The sequence below is a fragment of the Chelmon rostratus genome, chromosome 18 (assembly GCF_017976325.1).
Source record: "Chelmon rostratus isolate fCheRos1 chromosome 18, fCheRos1.pri, whole genome shotgun sequence".
In the NCBI taxonomy this organism is placed as follows: Eukaryota; Metazoa; Chordata; class Actinopteri; order Chaetodontiformes; family Chaetodontidae; genus Chelmon; species Chelmon rostratus.
In genome coordinates this window covers 9,208,297-9,228,579 of record NC_055675.1, presented here as the reverse complement: position 1 = coordinate 9,228,579, position 20,283 = coordinate 9,208,297, and the positions used below count along the sequence as shown (strand labels likewise).

Genomic DNA, 20,283 nt, shown 5'->3' with positions numbered 1-20,283 from the left:
CCTGGATTGTGTGGTGCTTTAGGTTTATGAAGAGCTGATACAGTTGTCTGGCCTCTTATCAAGGCAGATAATGCCAGCTATTTATAGATAATCTATCTATTGAGCACAGATGAGCCTGTGCTATTACAGTATATCAGATCCAGCAGGAGCCAAGGGCATTTTTGTACATTTGATGAGGTCTTCCATGTTTCGGATCATTCTTATCTCTTATCGGCCTCCACTATGTGCATTGTTTTGGCAGTTTTGATTCACTTTTTGCCTTTTTCTTACTTTTGCTATCCTGGTTTATTACATGTGGTTCATTAAGGGAATCACCCATTCCATCTCCGAACCTTGGTTTCGTGCCAAATAAGGATGTTTGTTGAGTGAAGTGTGTAAAAAGGGATGCATGTGTGTGTATGTTTACAAAGTTGGAATGATTCTGCAAGACAATTAAGATGCACACAAGAGTAGTAAGACCATTATGATAACAGGCTGACCCACTGGTGAGCCAGCCAATCACATGTGGCATGTCAAAAAGACCCTATCTGCTGGAGGTGTCAACAAAAAATGAAACTGACTCTACACAACACGGCAGATTTGAAAAGAAAAGCTCCTGTCCACCACCCCACAATAAGCATCCTCCATAGCTAATCCCAGAGGACTGAGATGAATGTGGTGGTGGTGGCTAAGGATCATCGGTTGTCAGACCTTGTTTGGCCACTGGATCTTTGAGCTGTGGGACCAGATTACAGGCCTCTCTTGCCCTGGCTCATTTAAAGATATGCGTAGGGTGCTTATGTACATACTCACATGTCAAGAGTGATTCAACCACAGTATGCTTAGGTCTTGTTATTCTCAGGGGCAGACTAATTGATTCAATTTGTGTTATGTTTAACTTCACAAATAATTTTAGATTGTTTTCCTTTATTTTCATTGTGGTATATGTTGCTAGATATAAATACATCGCCCTGTCTCGGCCTCTCTCCTAGAACAAGTCTGATGCAACGCCTTGGTATGTTGCCTGGATGCTGCTATGGCCCTGAAATGCTGTGGGAAGTTGCATCAGCCAGAGCAAGTCTGAACCATATGGAAATATATTCAGAGAATGACAACACAGGCGACCAATCATAAATGGAGTCAGTTGGAGTTACAGTTCAACGACCAATCACATTTAAGATACGGGTGCGTCCTGAGTAAAATTAGCACCAATAGCATAAGCGTTTTGGTTTGAAGTCCCGCCTTATTCGGCGCACCAATGTATGATTGGTTAAATGTTGATAAAAGACAGCATTACTCATTTATTATTGGTCGAAAACACTGGCATGGATTCGCCTACTTGCCCTGGACTGTATAAATGAGTGAGCACAGATTCGCCATGTTAACGAGGGAACGCGTTAAACCGTTGTGCAGTCGGTTTTCGGGAGAAAACTCACCGAGCGGCGTTTGAGACGCCAACATCACTAAATCCTGTCTCGTTGTTTTGATTCGTAAACTCTGAATACGCAGCGTAACCTGCCAGCGAATTAGCTGGCCGAAACGGGTTTTGTTTTTTTCCCCACCGATTTGAAGGCCCAGGCGGCTGCCATGGATTTTTAAGGCATAATGCGGCACCTCTAATGCAACGGCAATGCATAGTGCAAGGCAAAATCCACTGCGAAATTCCATCTTCGCAACTGCCAAGCAGTTGGGCTCAAATACCGTCCGCGGTATACCTGCGAGCCAACCGGTACCCCTGCTGCTGGACCGGAGGAAGCTAACGCTAGCTAGCTAGTCATCTTAGCTACTGACATCGAATTGTAAGAGTGATCCATCGATTCATCTGAACGTCGTCAACACTATCGATCAAAATGAAGCCTCAAGACATAATCGCCGGGAAGACCAGCCTGTGGATCTTCGGGTACGGGTCACTGGTGTGGAAGCCTGACTTCAAGTACAAGAGGAGCAAGGTCGGCTACATTCAAGGCTACAAGAGACGTTTCTGGCACGGAGACAACTTCCATCGCGGGAACGATAAGTTGGTGAGATGCTTAATGTTTTGGCTAACTTTGTAGTATGATGTTGGCTTGCTTACATTGACTGTTAGCGGCTGTGGTGCTGCTGGTTGTGAACTGCTTGCCTCAGACTCCTTCAGGCGTTGTCCATGACGTGACCTGTTTCTCTTCCTCTCTCCGCAGCCCGGAAGAGTGGTGACGCTAATAGAAGACGATGACGTAAGTGGAAAGCCCGACTTCCTATTGGTCTACTCATGACGCTGCAGCAGATGCAGTGGAATTTCCAGCCTTAAGAAAATGCAGTGTAATCCCCACTCCTTAATAATTGAATGTTCTTCCCTTCTCACAGGAGAGCACCTGGGGCGTGGCGTTCGAGGTGACGGGCTCTCAAATCGAGGAGTCCCTGAAATACCTGAACGTGCGCGAGACGGTCTGTGGCGGCTACGTCACCAGAATGGTAGATTTCTTCTCCGAGGGGGAGAGCCAGCCCCCGGTTCAGGCGCTGCTGTACATCGCCACCACGGACAACCCCCTATACCTGGGGCCGGCCAGCCCGGAGGAGATTGGCACCCAGATCGCCGTGTGCAGAGGGAAAACGGGCCACAACATGGAGTACCTGCTCCGGCTGGCTGAGTTCATGAGGCGCAGCTGCCCACACGTGGAAGACCATCACCTGTTCTCCATCGAGGCGGCAGCACTGACAGTGGTGTCCTATCTGTTAGCAGCACAGTAGCTCGTACCCATTGTGTCACCAGCTTATGTAGTGGAAGAATACACACACACACACACACACACACACACTCTGAGGCTTTTCATCTGTCATGCTGTCCAATGTTATGTTGTGAAATCTAGTTTTCCACTACATCATCCAGTGTACTTGAATCCATTAAATGCTACTCAAGTGACACTAGGGAGGGAAGTTTATTATTATAATTATTATAATTATTATTATTTAAGTTTTTTCCTAAAGCATGACCTCATGATCACACTGTAACATTAGAAGTTGTACATTTACAAAATGTATGATCACTGAATTGTTAGACTGTAAACATCTGCATTTGTTTTCTTTAAAGGCACATTGACAGTTTATTATTTGCACTGTTCGGGTTCCGTCCAATCTATTCAGACGGTAAAGCAGTTTTATTGTGTCCGTGAAGCCTGTTTGCCTATCCCGCAAACGGCTGCTGTGGTTTTTGAAGGTGCTGATGGCAACGTTTCCACCCAGTGTACAGGCAAATGCCAATAAACAGTTAAAAGAACTCAGTGTTGTTGTTGTTTGTGCCTTCCAGTTTCTCTGATTTCTTTGGAACATGAACTTTATGAATTCATTGCCAGCCAACGTCCTGTTTGCTGCTTTTGAAAGCAGTCCGACATGGCATGTGGTTCATAGCCTCTGATTACTCCAGTAAAACTTAATGTTGCCTCCTTTCTATTTTGTGGTGAGGAAACTGCTGACAATATGAAATGGTACTATACATCTGGAAAACGGTGCAGATGACTCAGACTTAAACCAGTGGTCAAGACCCACTGACGGCTTCTTGGATAGGGGATTCTTGAGAGGCACAAAATTATAAAGGGGACAGCTTTTTTTCTGACTTCTCTTAATTTGTGCTTTTTCCTTAAGGAAACTGGAAATGCTCGCCTCTTGTCTGACAGATAAAATCACTTAAAAATAGCCTTGTTCCAAGAAGCAGGTTTACTAAGTTACACTTAGCTAGATAACTTTGCACATCCTACTCAGCAACATTGTTCAGACAGTTCTGCATTTAGAAACAGGCTCCTGCAGTATACACATATACAAACATACATCGGACACTCCCAAACACTGGCCGGAGCAGCCTGTACCTTGGACGTGAGTCAAGTCAAGAGACTATCTAGGTGCAGGGGCTTATGTAACTGCTGCCTGGGAACAAGCCCAGACCTGGAAGTCCTGTGTTTACAGTCTGCTCTGTGGTCATGTCAGAGTGCACCAGGAAGAACATGCTGCTGAGGCACTCATCGAGATGAAATCTTCCCGGCCCTACACCAAACCATGTGAAAATATACTCATGAATTCACGTGCACGAGTATTGACTTCTCAGGTCTTTGCCTCTCACAAAATTACCTACACATTGCCTTGACTGGGTCGTTTCTGTATGTTTTAATCATGTGAAGACCTCATTATGCACGTTGCTTTTGTTAAAGGGTCAGTTCACCCAAATGACAAATAGTTAGTGGACAGTTTCAAGTTTTAGGTGCCAGGTTTTTGAATATCTGCCTCCAACCCCAATACAACAGAGGTGAATGGAACTTGGTTTGTGCTGCTCAAAGAGCTAAAAAAAAAGAAAGAAAAAAAAGCAACATGTCTTTCCAAAATCAATGTCCCAATCACTGAGGTCTCGCTGTTTTCATACGGACTACTTCTTCAGTAGAAAGTAGTTCCAAAGAAAACGGTCCACGCGAGGTCTGCAGATTATCTTGAGTGACATTGCCATTGTTTGTGGAAAGACTGCAGTTGACGACGCTAAATTAGGACTGGATGTGACCTGCGGGTGCATGGGGAGGCCTTCCAAATTAGATTAAAGTTTTGAACGTTGTTGAATGTAGAGAACTGTGTGCAGCATTTTGTGAAAAGCGTGATTTTGAATTGTGACCTGAATGCAAAGCGTTGTAGTTTGCAGACTTAGTGAAGGGATTTGTTACGACCTTCAAGCTTCAGTGACTTTTATATCTCAGGTTTCAATTTTAGCATGTAAACATGAATTACAATCTATGATCGCAGGTGCATTGGGCGTCAGGAATCAGTACAGAACAGTATCGGACTTGAAGCTGCCAGTGGACACAAAATTATGATTTCAAAAAGCCAAAGCTGCTTCAATACCTCTGTGAGATTTACACGAGCAAAACACAATAATGACAACAAACAAAAGAACTCAGAAGAAGCAGCAAGACTGATTTAGCACTCCTTTATTTTCAGTTGGCTCCTTCTGTTAGCAAAATGGCTGATGCATTTCTTCATATGTACACATGACCTATAAAAATAGACAGGCGAATGAGGGAAAAGCCAGAGGAACTGTTGCTCTCATCCTTATGTACATCAATATAGAACGTCAAATTTTAATCACACTATTAACACAAAACAAACAAACCTATAACAGATGTAGTGCTCAACTCAGGACACTGATGCAAACCTCTTTTTTCCCCCTAAAACATCAATGACATCAAAGAGAACCACAGACTCCTCATCACGAAAAACAAATTCTGAAAAGTCAAAATGGCTTCAGTACAATTTACACTGTTTTACAGGTGAACATCCCATTTGCAATTGGCGTGAATTGCCCATATTCAACATAATTCAAATAACTTAAATATTAGACAACCAAATAATCTGAGTGAATTCACAAATTTACTGTTAGCAGCATTGCCGTATCAACCGGTACCCCTCGTTTTGGAATATTTTTTTTTTTTTACATCATCCATTCATTCATTTTCCCATGGGACAAAAAAATATATCATCGATTTTCATTTCCTTCTTCACGGGAATACATTTTATGGACAAGAAGTTTTCAAAATGCTAAGACCTGCCATGTTGGTATGGGCACTCACTTCTTCATTACAAAAATAAGAGCTTTAGTAGAAAAGCTGTAGACATATTGTTTGGTAACTTGTGGGTTGGTAAGGTATGGGTTCACATTGAGCTCTGTGAAATGCAGAATCATCCACCAGTTTGCACTGAGCACATCTACAGAACAATTAAATAACCTATGTACACATATGAGAATCAAGAACATCAAAAAAGGGAAGACGTGGCTCAGTGCATTTGACAGAAACTCCTTTGCCTCCCTACCCTGGCAATCACAAGGATTTCGAAGCCCTTTGCGCTACATGTGTCGGTTCACGTCTGTGCTGCAATATCACAGCTAGGTAGCAAATCAAGAGTTTCCTGCCATGAATAGAAAAGTACAGTCTGTCTTCTCAAAAAGCACTTGGAAACACTCTTGTCACAACGGAAAACAAAATACTCAAGGCAGATTTTGTTCACTGGCCTGGAGACGTTAAAATACAACTGAACCAAGTAATGTAGAGGCTGGTGGGGACTGTACCTTTAAATGACTGTGTGTGTGTGTGTGTGTTAAGAGGGTCTTTTTAGCTTTTGAGCCATGGTTGTTCAGGTGGTGAGCATCTGTAACTACATATATTGTATTCTCTATTCATTAGTCTGAACGTAGGGCGTCTGTGGGGATCACAGTGAGAGTAGGTCAGTTATCGGTGTGTGTGTGTGTGTGTGTGTGTTCTAGAGACAGTTGTGCGTGTGTGAGGGCACATTCATGTATGTATGAGTGCATTATCGAGCCCCAGGACCTCCAGGGCCCTTGCCTTTTCTGACTGCACCGTGGCTGCTGTGGTGGTGGCTGTGAGCCAGCTGTTTGTGGGGGCTCGGGGTGGAGGCGGCTACTTTGGCCTGGGGAGAGGAGCTGTTGTTGGGGCTGAAGGCGGGGCTGGTACCGGACCGGCCAAGGGAAGGTTGCAGGGGGCTGGACGTAGAGAGGCCTGCTAGAGGGAGGGACAGACATGGGGACGGTTACCCTCTAATGAAAGTCGCAGCGTGTCCCAATTCAATACTTCACTCTAACTGTGTAAAATACATTAAACTGAAGTGGCCTTTATTCAGCCAGTGGCAGAGACTCAGGACTGCCTTTCTAATTTCTACAGTTCCTCCATGTTTACCTGTTGTTTTAAAATGGTTAAATATGCTGATATTGTTATATGCCAGTGGGAGAGCATGTAATATGGTATTTGGACACAGTTTACGGTTACATTGACAGCAGTCTGTATCAATGCCAGTATGACTTCTTTGTGTTGCAATTCTTATCATCACTATGACCTCTTTAAATTTTAACTTTATATTCAAAGATCAGATCTTAGTTTGGAAACATTTCTCTTGTGTTGTAACCCTGAGCTAGAACAACAAGATCACTGAAAAAGAAGCTTTGAGAAGGCTGATTAGGCCAGGTCAGCAGAAAGGACCACAAACACACACACAGCTATGTAGCTGACACACTGCTCGTACAAGTCAGCAGACAAAGCCCTTTCTCTTCAGTTGCAACCTGTTTTTTGGGAAACACGGCTAGCTTGGCATGTTTTTGATTACATTTAGAGACAAAAAATGTTCATCTGATTAGTTTTCCCCAAAATGTGAAACAATGGAGAGAAAAAAAACTTACATTTCTCATTCCTTCTAGCTAATGTCAACAGCCATCAGAGATGTCTGAAGAAATGTGGTAACGTGTAAATTACAGACACATAGCTGTGCAGGACAGACGTGGCCCATCCATGTGTGTGAAAGCGTGTACAATATTCACTCACCTTTAGAAACACTGTAACCGTAGGCAGCATACGCTGCTGCAGATGCAGCTGCCGCACCAGCCATCGCTCCTGCCATGGCTGCCGCGCTGCCCGCTGTTGACTTGCGCCCGCGTCCTTTCCCCCCAGACTTGGGCCCGCCTCCTGATCCTTTAGGCCGCCCCCGACTCCGCCCAGACCTGCCTCTGCCGGGACTGATAGTGTCCGAGGCTGAAACACCTGAAGAAGCAAGGCAAATGCAGGAAAGGAAAAACAACCATCAGAAACATGTTTTTCTCTGATTCAGTTTTGTAATCGCCTTGGTACAAGGATGATTGGATGCACATGTATTGGCAGTTCTTAAAATACACACTGACTTAAACCTATTATAGACAGATGATACAGAATCAAGTCAGGCAGTAATACACAGCACTGTAAGTCTGGTTTGGCCTTAACGCCGTCCTCCAAAGACACTGAAATGGCAGTTTAACTGTAATATAGAAGAATTACTACACATTAATCATAACTCATCTTTACCCTAAGTACAGGTTCAAGCAAAACCTGGAATACTGCTCTTATTTTCCATACTGTCTGCAGAATCAGAGCCAATGTCTGCCTCACTGGTAATGTGCCTAATCCTTCCCGTACATTCCCCCCCTCTTTTTGACCCCACTCTTCTCCACTGGGTCTGCATTTTCTTTGCATGTCTCCATCCAGACACTGTGGTTTACAGCCCTCCTCTGGGGGGGGGGGGTGAGTCTATCCTATCACTAACACCCAGGCACAGATGAAAACCCCTCCGCAAATCCCTCACTCTTACCCTCCCATCAGGCCTTAATCTCACTCTTCCTCCCTTTTCACTCACTTGTCCAAGTTCACCAATTGCTCCCATATTCTAACCTCCATTGTGCCTTTCAAACTTTTCATTATAACATCATTCAGGTCTCTGATAGGACCAACTTTCTCCCAGCTAGCTGGACCTTTTTAGTGGGGGCCATTAATAATCTCTCTGCCAGGAGCCTCTTAGCATGGCAGCGAAAATCCCAAATGGGTTTCAATGAAGGAGCGTGTATTTAGAAGGGATTACCTTAGTGCAATGCAGCCAAAGCACAAATACACTATATAACTATATGCTCACTATCTATCTGGATCTCATTGAACAGAATATACTGCAAAATTGCAGCCAAAGCAAAATACACTCCTATCGGATAATAAAAATTATCCAGTATTCAGCAATATTGCACAGGCAATTTGTGCTCAAAATGTCTTATGTGTGCACAGAAAAAAATCCTCAATCTTTAACTTCTGCTCTGGAAAAATGAGAGACAATTATATTTCTGTCGAGTGTAAAACCTTCATAAATCTCAATAATCTGCTGCATGATACATACTGTATGAGGTAACAGATTACTTGGCTCAATGCACGCAAGCCTGTAAAAATGATACTCCTGATAAGAGAACATAACAGACTTCTGTGTGCAGTAACGACCTTCATGTGAGCCACACTGTTAATAACATGATAATACTATCTCACAGATAACAAGGGTTATGTTTTATTTGGCACATCTGGAGGAGGGAAGATGCACAGATTGCACGTACCAGGATTATCTGAAATTAGGAAACCATCAAATATGAACATTTTGACTGCTTGTGATATAAAAAGAATAGTTTTATGCACTTATTTACAATATTCTACCCTTAATAAAGATGCATTAATGTGTAAGGAGCATTTTATTGTTGTAGTAGTCAAAGTGGAGCTAATCTGTATTACTTAATATACAGTGGGACACTTCAATCTACAATAAATCACCATATAACACTGAAGTACCTCAAAATTGTATTTAATTACTATACTTAAATAACTGTATCAAAGTAAATTTGAGACTGACAAGCCAAAATCTATTTTGCAATCATTTTGGTACAATCCTGAAATAATTGGCGACTATACAGTATACTGCTCTACTCACTCAAACATCAAGATTCAAGGGTCGGCTAAAAAGTATTTGCTCTCTCACCATTCATGTTGTCGGAGACAGACCCAGACACAGAGGAGGGGGAGTTGGTGGCACGAGACTGCGGCGCAGAGGACACCGGATCGTCCACAATGACCAGCATGTCACTGCTGCTCTCATCTGCGTCGGCATCTGGGGGCAACGAGCCGGGCTGGAGCTCGCTGCTCAGGGAGATCTGGCCGTGCACAGGAGCACACACAGACACACACACAGGCTGGGGGTCAGCACCACAGGAAACAGGGGAACCGGGCCGGTACGGCAGCGGGAGACAATAGAGGAATAATGCAAGGAACAACGAGGAGAAAGACAGGAGCAAATAAGGACAGGAGGCACAGGAAGAGAAGGAATGATGGAAAGGATATGATGTAGAGAATAAGAAATAAGGGAGGTAAAGAAAGGAGTAAAGAATTGGGAGAGGATTGAATGAAAGAAGAAAGTAAGACGTGAAGAGAGGACTCAGTAACCAAAAAAAGGAGTAAATATTAAGAGGAGACAGTTTGTGGATTCACATCATAGTGACCTAATGCAGCAGCCATTACCATCCCCTATAACATAAATCACAGTCATATACACATGTCACTCCTCCTCCACTCTGATAAAAGGAGACTCACTCTCCTCTGCTTTTCCCGGTTTCCCTCACCTCACTAAAGGGACTGGGCATGGCCGAGTCCATCTCCACGCTGATGAAGGAGTCATCTCCATCTGCAGAGAGGTTGGAGTTGTCGGCTGAGGGTGCATGAGAGATGACCAGGTTCACTTCCTTTTTCCGCTTGTTCTCCGACTCCTCGTTCTTCTTCTGCGGGATAAAACAAAAAAGCAGGAGCGAGAGAGAGTGACAGATTAGGTTTCATGTATTTTACACACATTCCTTGTTGTCTCCTCCTCAAAGCGTAAAGGCGTCTGTGTCGAGTGTTCAGCTGGTTGGCCTGTCCGTCTGTCCAACACTTGAGTACACAGCAAGATAACTCAACGAGTACAGGCCAGATTGCCGTGAAACCTTGTATGGACACAGCCCCCAGAGGGTGACATCTAATGACTTTGGTGACCCCCCTGACCTCACATCTAGCGCTAAAGTCCATGATGAGGTACCTCAAACAAATGAAATTGTTCTCTTCAGCATCTCTTCAACTATCTTGATTTTAAGGACTCCCTGCTCCTCTAGGATCGTCCTCCTCCATGGTTGGAGTCAGCACAGGCAAGGTGTTATTGTTCCTTCCCTGTTTTGCATCCCACATTAGTTCTTTACTGTCTTCTTTTACTGTGCACATCCTTCTCTTTGCTCCACCAACCACGCACAACTGCACACCGACATGACTGCTGACGTTTGATCACATTGTACTCTTACCTTCTCGGCGTACTTCTCCCTCTTTCTCTTGCGCTCCTTCACCTTGCTGCTCTCCTCCTGCTGCCTCTTCTCCTCCTGTCTCTGACGTACTACAGGAGATGAAACAACGTATTTGTTTGATTTCCTTCCCTCCTGCTAGCCACAGCGAAGAAAACGCAATGAAATTAAAAAAAAAAAAAGGTGTGGAAGAATGCTCACATTTCTTCTCCAGCTCATCATCGTCCAGCAGCAGGCTGACCACCTCTTTGGGTTTGAGTGTGTCTGGTTTGAAGTTGCCTCCAGAGATCACCACCCTTTGGATCTTATTACACAAAAACAATAAAACATGAATTGACTCTCTTATTAATTCGTATTTGCAATTATTATTAACACTGCTGAAACGGATTAACTAAAATACAGGCTTTTTTTAAAGCTCTCAAGTTGAAACTGTTTTGTGTGTTGTGTGAATGAGTGTGTGTGTGTGTTTCAGACCTCGCTCTTCTCCTTGGCCCTCTGCAGGATCCTCTCCTCGATGGTACCCTGACAGATGAGGCGATAGACAGTGACCTGCTTGGTCTGACCCAGCCTGTGAGCTCTGTCCATGGCCTGCTGGTCCACTGTGGGGTTCCAGTCACTGTCATAGAAGATGACCTGTGGAGAAGCAAAAAAAGATCATACTTTTACTTTTCTGCAACAACCACAACGTCAAAGTCACTGTTGCTCAATTTTTAATCATGCTGTTTTGTTATTGTTTGGCACATGGTTTCATTTGGGTGATTAAAGCACAAACATGATGCAGACACTCCCTTCTCTCTCATTTCTGAGGCTTATTACAAGGATGTGCTATCCCAAGTGAACTGGCCTTTAACATGACAGATGTCCTGTGTTAACAGTCACTTCAAGCTTATTGTCATGACAGCTAATCCCACTTGAACAGAGCTATTGGGACACAAAAGGAGATTATGCTGAGAGATGTTAATAAACAAAGAGAGAGAGATCATACTTAAATGTGTATGTTCACCCCCCTTCAGCACACACACATCCACTGTATTGTCATTATGTCAACATATTATTAATCCTGAAATCATCACCCCAAACTATCTAGATGCACAAAAACACATGGCAGAGGATTGTGGGCTGCACTGGCTTTTGATGCATTTTGGAAATATTGTTTAAGTGAAGTGTTTTTCCTTCAGTGACTCACAGTGTCAGCAGCAGTCAGGTTAATGCCGAGCCCTCCAGCCCTTGTACTCAGCAGAAAGACAAAGATATCTGTCCTACAGAGGGTAGTGGGGGATTGGGGGGGGGGGGGGGGGGGGGGGAGGTACAGACACAAAATCGAAAGGTATCATTAACAACTGTACAGTGCAAATATCCGTATACAGCATCATGTCACAAAATGAAGTTACAATGTAAGTTGAGAGCCATTCTCAAAGATGTTAACACAAACTTAAAGCCTGGCAGCAAAACTGGGCATGATTCACAATGACACCGTTCAATATAACCTACTAAAACTTTCAGAGGAGAGAGGCTTGCCAAATGAAACATGTACTTGATACCAACGTAGAGTGCTGAAAAAAACCCTTCAAAGCCTCTTACCTACAACTAGAACCAGAGGCACACGGGCGCCGCAGAGCTGCACACTAATGTAAACCAGAGCATGTGGAGGAAATGTACGCACACACACATACTTCAATGTACACATGCAAGATTTAACTGTTTACTGATTGTGAAAAAGGCAGATTTACAGCTAGTTATTGGCAAAAAAGGGGTGTTTGGTTTCCTGCGCATGCTCACACATACATACACACACTGTAGATCATACGTATCTTTACCCACCGGCTCTGGAAGTCAGCCACCATGTCTCTGCGCTCGGAAATCTTGGAGGATCCATCGAGACGCATGTAGGTGTGCTTACGGTAAACCATGTACTCCTGCAGAGATGGGACAAAATAATGAAGAAAGCTGGTGAGATAATTATGTATATCATCTCCAGAAATTCAAATGTTAGGACGTTTGCTATAGCAAAGCACTCATACACAATCAGAGAAGACGTATGTATGAATGTTTGCTGAAGGAATAGCAGTTCTTACTTTTCAAACAACTTTGGTGAGAAGAACTGGATGAAGCACTGCATGGAGTTCATGAATGAAGTTTTTGAACTGATGGATTTGTGCAATTTAACTTTCCTGGATCCCCATCAGTGCTGACTTTGAAAATAACAAACTTGCAGACTCTTGTCATCCAAATTTGAAGAAATTGGAATCTCACACTGTTTTTCCTGAATTTTAAGTTCTATTTAAGTTCCTCTGAGGACTAGATTAGCCCTGCAGGTTTACTAGTTAAGTTCCAAGGGTGAAGAAAGACTAATGTTAAATGTGAGATTTTCTGTCAGACAGCAACTTTGTGTCCAAAATATCAAAATCCCACATTTCTTATGCGCATTTGCTGGAGCTGAAACCTCAATCCCAGCCCAGAGAGACATTGAGAAATGCAGAATTTGATACGTTATCCCCCCCAAATGTCTGCTAAGCTGGTCTGTAAAAGTGTGTGTGTGTTTACGTGTGGGTGTTAGGTCTGATGGGAGGGGTTCTTGAGTGCAACAGCAGTGATGAGGTGACATGTTGATCTCTCTTTGCGTACTGCCCCAAACCCCTGACCCCCTCACTCAAACATGTCAGTGCCCCCGAACCAATGAAGCAGTCACAATTAGTGGCACACATCACAACTCACCTCTCACAGTCATTACCAATGATGGCAATGATTTGACACTATGTTTTCGGTGACCCCCCTCAAACCCGTGTCATGACACTGGGGGCCTCCTGCCCTCTTCTTTCTCTGTATCTGGCTCTGTTCCCAACAGCCCCATCTGCTCTGAGTGAACACCACATTAGGGACCATTAGCCCCGCGCTCGCCAAACTGCTGCTGACCTTGTTGAATTGGGATTTGATAGCTTGCCAGCAGGATGTTGCAGATATTGTTGCGCTTACAGAAAGCCTTACTCAGCCTTCCTTATCTTAAAGATTCATCTATGTCTAAATCACCAGGAAAAAAGTTTCAGGAGAAAATCACCTGAGATCCCGCAGACATGGGCGTCATCTTTCACAATCTCTTTTACAATCTTGTTGAGTTCTGTTGTGGACTTTCTCCAAGAGCCCTGCCACACTGAAATCTACCCCTCAACAGCTGGCAGTTTTCTCTCGTATTATGTGTGAGTAAATCATAAGTGACAGCACTATATTGCTGCAGTCTTTCACAGATTTTGTAATGTGTTCCACTGCAAATGTTATAAATCAATGTGTAGGTTCAGGTCAACCTGACTGGACAAAAATGTTAATCTTGTTCAACCAACTGTCAACAGGATGATATTTAGTAAAAACAAATCGTTATGGTTGTGATATCTGACGAACAAACTTGATGTATGGGGGGAGAGGCATGTGAGAACAAGCATTTGTTCAAAAGCATGCTGAAACGTCCTCTTTCCTGTCTAATATTTCTGTCTCCTCTCAAAAATCTTTGAAGTTGGCACTCACATGTGTATGAAAACCACCTCTTAGCAAAAGCAAGGAGTGGCAGCCAGGTTGTTCTCAACTTCCCAAACAATAATGAGTCCCCAAAGTCTAGAATAAACTCTCAGAAGTGCATGGTCACATTGTGTATTTATTGCAATTCTTAGGTTGGGAACAGAGTGTGCATGGTCACAGTCTGTTCCCAACCCAACAACTGCAATAAATACTACTCGAAAGAACATGACGTCGTGGCACTACAAATACATTTTAGCTAGCAAGCAACGTAGATTGCCAACACTGTAACAGAAGCCTTCATTAGGGCTGACTTGCAATTCACACCAGTCAAAACTTCTTTCAGTGCCATAATACATATATTACCAACATATTCATATACCAATCTGACACTGGAAAAGCTAACAAAACTTTTACGAGTGCTACAATTAACTTTTATCCATCGATTTTATGCATCAGTCTGTTTACAGGTCTTGGAGAGTGCTACTGTGTTTGTGAACAAAGTTATTTAAGAGGTAGCTGTGCAAAGTCTGCTTAATTGACTCAAGTGTTACTTGAGTCAACATCTAAGAACAGCATCCAAGTTCAGACTATGGAATGAACGTGGATCATGATAGGAGGCTGGAAAAAACTGCTTTCATCTATCCATCCATCCATTCGAGTGTCAAACTTACTGACCACAATAAATAAAACTCTATTACCCATAATCCCTATAAAATGGCTCTTCGTTTGTTGTAACAGGCTACACTTTTTCTTTTGGACTTACAGTCAGTGCAGCAGAAATCTATAATAAGTAGTAATTAATAGTCAAAATGTATCAAAATGGAACATCATAAAATAATCAACATTTAATCCATGCTTTGTATTGTATAGAGGGTCACCGTATCCCACTTTTGTGTTGGTTAATAATAAAAAAGTGGATCTGACAGGCACAAATAGTCAGAAGTATATGTCTGTAATCTTTGATACAAATCCGCTGCTGATTTTCTGGCAGCAATACCAAGAGAGTGTGGGCATTCCCGCCAGCACTGTAATCTAAGCCGCAGATTTACAGTATAGTAAAGTGCCATCTAAGCAGCCACAGACGCACAACTCAAGCAGGAGGGCAGTGACTTGGCGGTCTTGCTCCACTATCGGCTGCTGCCAGAGAAAGCCAACAATGTTATTTTTCTTCAGGCCACCCGGATCTCGGCGATCCATCACCCAACGACGTGACGTCACCAGAAGAGCCGGCAGCCGACCGGCGACGAAAACAATGATGCTAATGACAGAGATTAGCATCAGCCTCTCCTTCACTCTTTCTCTTAGTCACAGTCTCATGCTCAGGAAATCAACTCCATCTGCAGAATTTTTTTTTTTATCCCCAACCGATGAGAAAGATACTATGGTCAAGGAAAACTGATGTCAGATTGGGTGAATATATGATTTCATTCGTGGACCTCTTTAACCCATGAGAAGAGATGCTGTCACAGCCTCCCATTACTGTATGAGGTCACCTATACTTTAAAACAGGCACTGTGATATTGCCTCATTAGACCTGGAAATCATAGCTTGGAGGGGTGACTACAGGTGGGACAGTCGAGTCCAGAATGTGAGTGAGAATAACTTAAACACAGAATGACTGGCCTGCGTTAGCTAAGCCATGTTGAGCTTTCTCACCACTGCTGTTTTCCAACGGCCATAAACACAAGGCATTCCCACTGTTTTCCAGACACACAGGAAGACAGTCCTTAACCACCTGGGCTGGGTCCATCTTACCATCAAAAGATTTGGCTGTGGAAGCAGTGCTGCACCGTGTGAATGGGGAAGGAATTCCCAATGACATCACGCCAGAGGATTTTGGCTCCATAGTGATGTTTGCAACAAATATGGAGGCAACAATAGAGCACTGCACAGAGGCTTTCGACACATGACCGCAGGCAAAATGGCTCTGTGCTGTTGTTTTGCTATGGAGAGCGGTGAAGCAGATTTTACAAATTACTTGAACTTCTACCCTGACTGTGCTACCCTGACCAAACAGATTACAGCTAACAACAAATCTTAAACACGTAAAAAGTGTCTCTTGGTTTGATGTGATCCCCAGCGTGACTTTAACGTTCCTTGTTCATAAATTACCTAAACAATATGATGGCATATAGCTGTTGACCCTGTGCCTATTACAACACTTCTCCTGTGTAGATAAAGGCGACAAGTCGCAAAAACTCACCCACTCTTTCCCTTTTCTGGCTTTGTGTAATCTTCATTTATGTGTTCCCCTCTCTTTCCCCCCCACCTGCCTCTCCTCCAACTACTTTCGTCTTCAATTTTGCGCATAATTTCTTTCTCTTCTAACCCAAAGGCTCTTGCCACTACCCCCCTCCTCTTTCCTCATTCCTTCCACTCATCCCTCCCATCTGGCTGCCTCCCCTGCAGATGAGACCCCGCTAATTAGCCCTGACCTGTTAATTAGCCGTCTAATGAGTGCACTAACGAGAGACAGGCAGGGTGATTGGACTGTACTGGAGCTCAATATCAAGCCAGTGGGAGCAGACCAGTCAAACAACTGGCTTGGAACAACACAGATATATATGCAAATAACAAATTGACGGTGATGTCAGAAAACAAGACTACTCTACACAAGTAATGTGTGCATGTTTATCTCTTAGTTATCTGTTTTAAAGACTCCTGAATTGTGGTACAATTAAAACTAAATTATTTTTAAAACACTGTCCGGCGCGTGTGTGTGTGTTTATACCTCCAGCAGGTCTATCATGCGAGTCATTTGGGAGTAGATGAGGACTCGGTGTCCTTGAGCCTTTAGCCGACTCAACAGGATATCCAAAGTGTGGAGCTTGCCACTTTCTGTGATCAGGCTCTCCTTATCTGGAAGAGAAAGAGACAAAGAAATCAACAATCAAAGCTTATCATGCTTTCCCTTACTGTAAAGATTTAGAGTCTTAACACAATTTAATGTAATACATCTGCTTGCTGGCAGAATACAGAAAAGCAACCCGATCAATTCAGAGGTTATTAACTCTTCCCTAATCAATACAAGTCTTCGATAAGGCTGAATTCTCTGGGATAAAGACCCTTTCACCAGAGCGGATCAGCCCGGAGATCAATCCTCCTAAATCTGTCCCTAATCTGCTGATTGTTTAAATAACGCATGTGGCCTTATTGACTGGACTTACTGAAGAGAGTGAGAAAGAGAATGGACAAGAGACAGAGAGAGAGAAATTGTGAGAAAAAGTGATTTACACTCCGTTTCGCACAATGGCACAAAAGATGAACAAATAGGCCCGGCAGTTGGTCTTGGTCACGTTACTGCCAGCGCCACATCAGGTGTTCTTCAGCTGTCAAATGATTGAGCCACAGAGAGCAAATGAGGAGCAATCTGACCCTGGGTCTGCTGCTGAAGTGGCTGCCTCTATGTCCAGCTGATGAGGAATTAACATCATCTGGTACAATGGCAGAATGAGAAAAGGGCCGGGGCTGCCATCGACCCAGTGACAGCCACACTATGGTGTTTGACCAAGGGGTCGCGACCCTGAGTGGAGAGAACCTAAGGCCAGGTCCAGGGTCAGGTGACAGGGTCGAGCCAGGGTTACAAGAGAGTCCCTATGGGAGAGTCAGGCTTGGCCGTCTCGCACTCAAGTTAGGACACTTGTTCCCAAGCCCTTTTGTACAGCGAAAACCTGTGCTTATAAATATTTCCCAGTCTTATTTCCTTGCTTTGTCAATGTAATGTAACCAACCGCGTTAAAATCACGTGCCATCAATCCAAAACACAAGGTCAGAAAATTTAAACTGAGGCTGTGATAATACAGGCATGCGACAACGTCCTGCCATAATATCCGTAAACCGCTGATATGAAGTCATTGCTTAAAAGACAATCAGTACACTTGATGATCCAACACTAATCACAAATCCAACTGCATCTTTCTCCGTCTCTAACCGGTAGCATTCTATGTTAATGTGTACTCAGGCTGAACCTTGACCTGCAACCCTTTAGTATAGCCCCCCAAAGAAGGTCAGGCCCTGTCGAGGTGTTAAAGAGGAACTAATAGAACAGATGAACAGGGGAAAGACTCTGGGGAGGTATTGGAGGGCTCACCTACAGGTCACTGTGGAGTGGTGTCAGCATGTCAAATACATTCGGACCTGGTCACACAGTCCCAGAGCTCCTAGGCAAGTGTTGACAGGATGAGTTCTGAATCAAAGCTATATTTATGTGTTTAAGTTCACTTTTTGGTTTTCTTCCAGACAGCTGGAGTATTGCAGCCCAAGTATATATGCAAGAAAAAACAGACATAGGAGGATAATAAAAGATAGTCATAATACACTAATAGCAAGAGACAATAAACTAAATCTGAAGCAGATCCAACTAACTCTAGATTTATTTTAAGGTAGGCAGTTGTTACACATTGCTGTGGCTCAATTCAGTGTGTACCAAGAGACCAGCACACCGCAATCCCTGGGATACACAAACACTGTATCCGGCCATCAAAGGCCTGTAATTGGCCTTGGCGTCAAGAGAGTAGATGAATTGAAAAGTAAGAGGGGAGAGTGGGGCATGGAGGATTAGACATGTGCAGAAAAGAAAAAGGTCCAGACAGAGAAGGACAGACGGAGAGTGAAGGGGGTCTGTGGTGGCTCCAGCTACAGCGAGGCGATATTAGCACGGTGGCGGCGGTGATGTTGTGGTTAAGATGAGACGGGGCCTCCTCACCACAGGTGCCAGTCTAACCAGGGCCGCTGCTCAGTCAAGGGCACCAATCACCACACTACCAGCCACCCAGATGCAAACCACCACTTGGCAAAGATGCAAATGCTCATATAAAGCAATATTGCTCAACCCCTGCCACCAATCTGTTTCTGTTTACCAGATTATATCTAAGCCTCCAGACTCCACTGTCATGTTTGAAGATGGGTTCAAGCCGCCATCTGAGGATTTCTGTGGCAAAACAAGACTAAATGTGGTATGTATTTAAACTAATTCTTGAAGGGCATAAACTGTAAATCTGAAAATCCCATATTAAGCAGTTGGATACGATTATTTCTGTATGAAGAGACATGTCAGTCAGGATAATCCTCTTGTTTATGGCTGGATTATGAAGGAGACCATTAATAGGAGAGCTTCTCTGCTCCTTAAGAAAGCCACCTTCTGACATCTGACAACACTGATGGTATCTCCTACATTTTGATCTTTCTGTACCAGCTGAGGGGCACCACTTGATGAACTTGTTTGAAATGAGTAACATTCAACATCTAGAAAAGTGATTGATACAAAAAAAGATTGCTAAATAATCAAAGGAAAACTGGGAAACAGATGTCCGACAGAATTGACGAGACTGCTTGGAAAAAAAAAAATCCCACTCCCGTAACTATCCAAACTCCCTGAAGTCCAGCGATGTGGCTTACAGAGAGGGGTGGCCGAGTTCAAAACATTTAGTGCCGCATACAGAAAATCCCTTTTTCTAAATATCGCTGCCATGGTCTGTAAAGCGAAGCCAAGAAAATGAATAATTGCGATTTGGGAGGGCTTTGGTGGTCCGTCTCATTCCAACATAACACTTATGGCTTACATTATAAGCTACATGTGGCTGCAGTGAAATGCATGACCATTGGTCATAAATGTGAGCTGGATGTAGTAACCATGCATGTAACATGAATTGTGGAGGGCTTACGGGGATTAAAATGGATGTGTGTATACATCTAACTTGTGCAGTGTTTTAAATTAGTTGGCCTTCAAGATATGTTCAGTTGAAACTAGTTTAAATAGTGACAGCATCATCTTTAGCTGATGGCAAAACAAAAGGAGCCTCAGATCACCTCACACTCGGAAGGACATCTGGGACACATGAGAAGCAAAATGAAAATCTGCATTTCAAATACACTTAAATGGACACAACACACACAACTTTCTAATTGTGGACTGACGAGGACAAGGACTACATGGAGACCACACCCCAAAACACAAGCAAATCCCATGTGGTGTCACACCACTCTGCCGTTGCTATGGATACACATATCAAGCTACACCACCTGCCCTGCCCCCCTTTCATAGCACCCGCCTAAATCCAATCCAGTCTAACAGTGGTATTCACCCAGCCAGCCCTCCCCATCTTACCTCCTGCTGGCAGATTAGGCTA

General features: G+C 43.7%; 2 protein-coding genes across 3 annotated transcripts in view; one reads left to right on the top strand and one right to left on the bottom strand.

Moving 5' to 3' along the window:
* The first annotated feature begins 1,351 nt into the window (after positions 1-1,351).
* Positions 1,352-3,226, top strand: chac1 (ChaC, cation transport regulator homolog 1 (E. coli)). The gene is made up of 3 exons (XM_041958899.1): positions 1,352-2,000; positions 2,157-2,192; positions 2,323-3,226. Exons 1-3 carry the CDS (start codon positions 1,830-1,832, stop codon positions 2,704-2,706), a joined length of 591 nt encoding a protein of 196 aa, XP_041814833.1. The 5' UTR covers positions 1,352-1,829; the 3' UTR covers positions 2,707-3,226.
* Positions 3,227-4,899: 1,673 nt separating this feature from the next.
* Positions 4,900-20,283, bottom strand: part of ino80 (INO80 complex ATPase subunit) — a 35,287-nt gene continuing 19,903 nt past the window's right edge. Inside the window, exons 28-37 of one of the 2 annotated variants that reach the window (XM_041958246.1) lie at positions 16,887-17,014; positions 12,470-12,564; positions 11,835-11,907; positions 11,123-11,281; positions 10,850-10,952; positions 10,652-10,740; positions 9,947-10,102; positions 9,310-9,481; positions 7,320-7,535; positions 4,900-6,506 (exon numbers count right to left, since the gene is read on the bottom strand). In XM_041958246.1, the coding sequence (XP_041814180.1) occupies positions 6,298-6,506; positions 7,320-7,535; positions 9,310-9,481; positions 9,947-10,102; positions 10,652-10,740; positions 10,850-10,952; positions 11,123-11,281; positions 11,835-11,907; positions 12,470-12,564; positions 16,887-17,014 (1,400 nt within the window). In that variant the 3' untranslated portion in view covers positions 4,900-6,297. The remainder of the gene's footprint in view (positions 6,507-7,319; positions 7,536-9,309; positions 9,482-9,946; positions 10,103-10,651; positions 10,741-10,849; positions 10,953-11,122; positions 11,282-11,834; positions 11,908-12,469; positions 12,565-16,886; positions 17,015-20,283) is intronic. The other variant, XM_041958247.1, reaches the window with a different exon arrangement.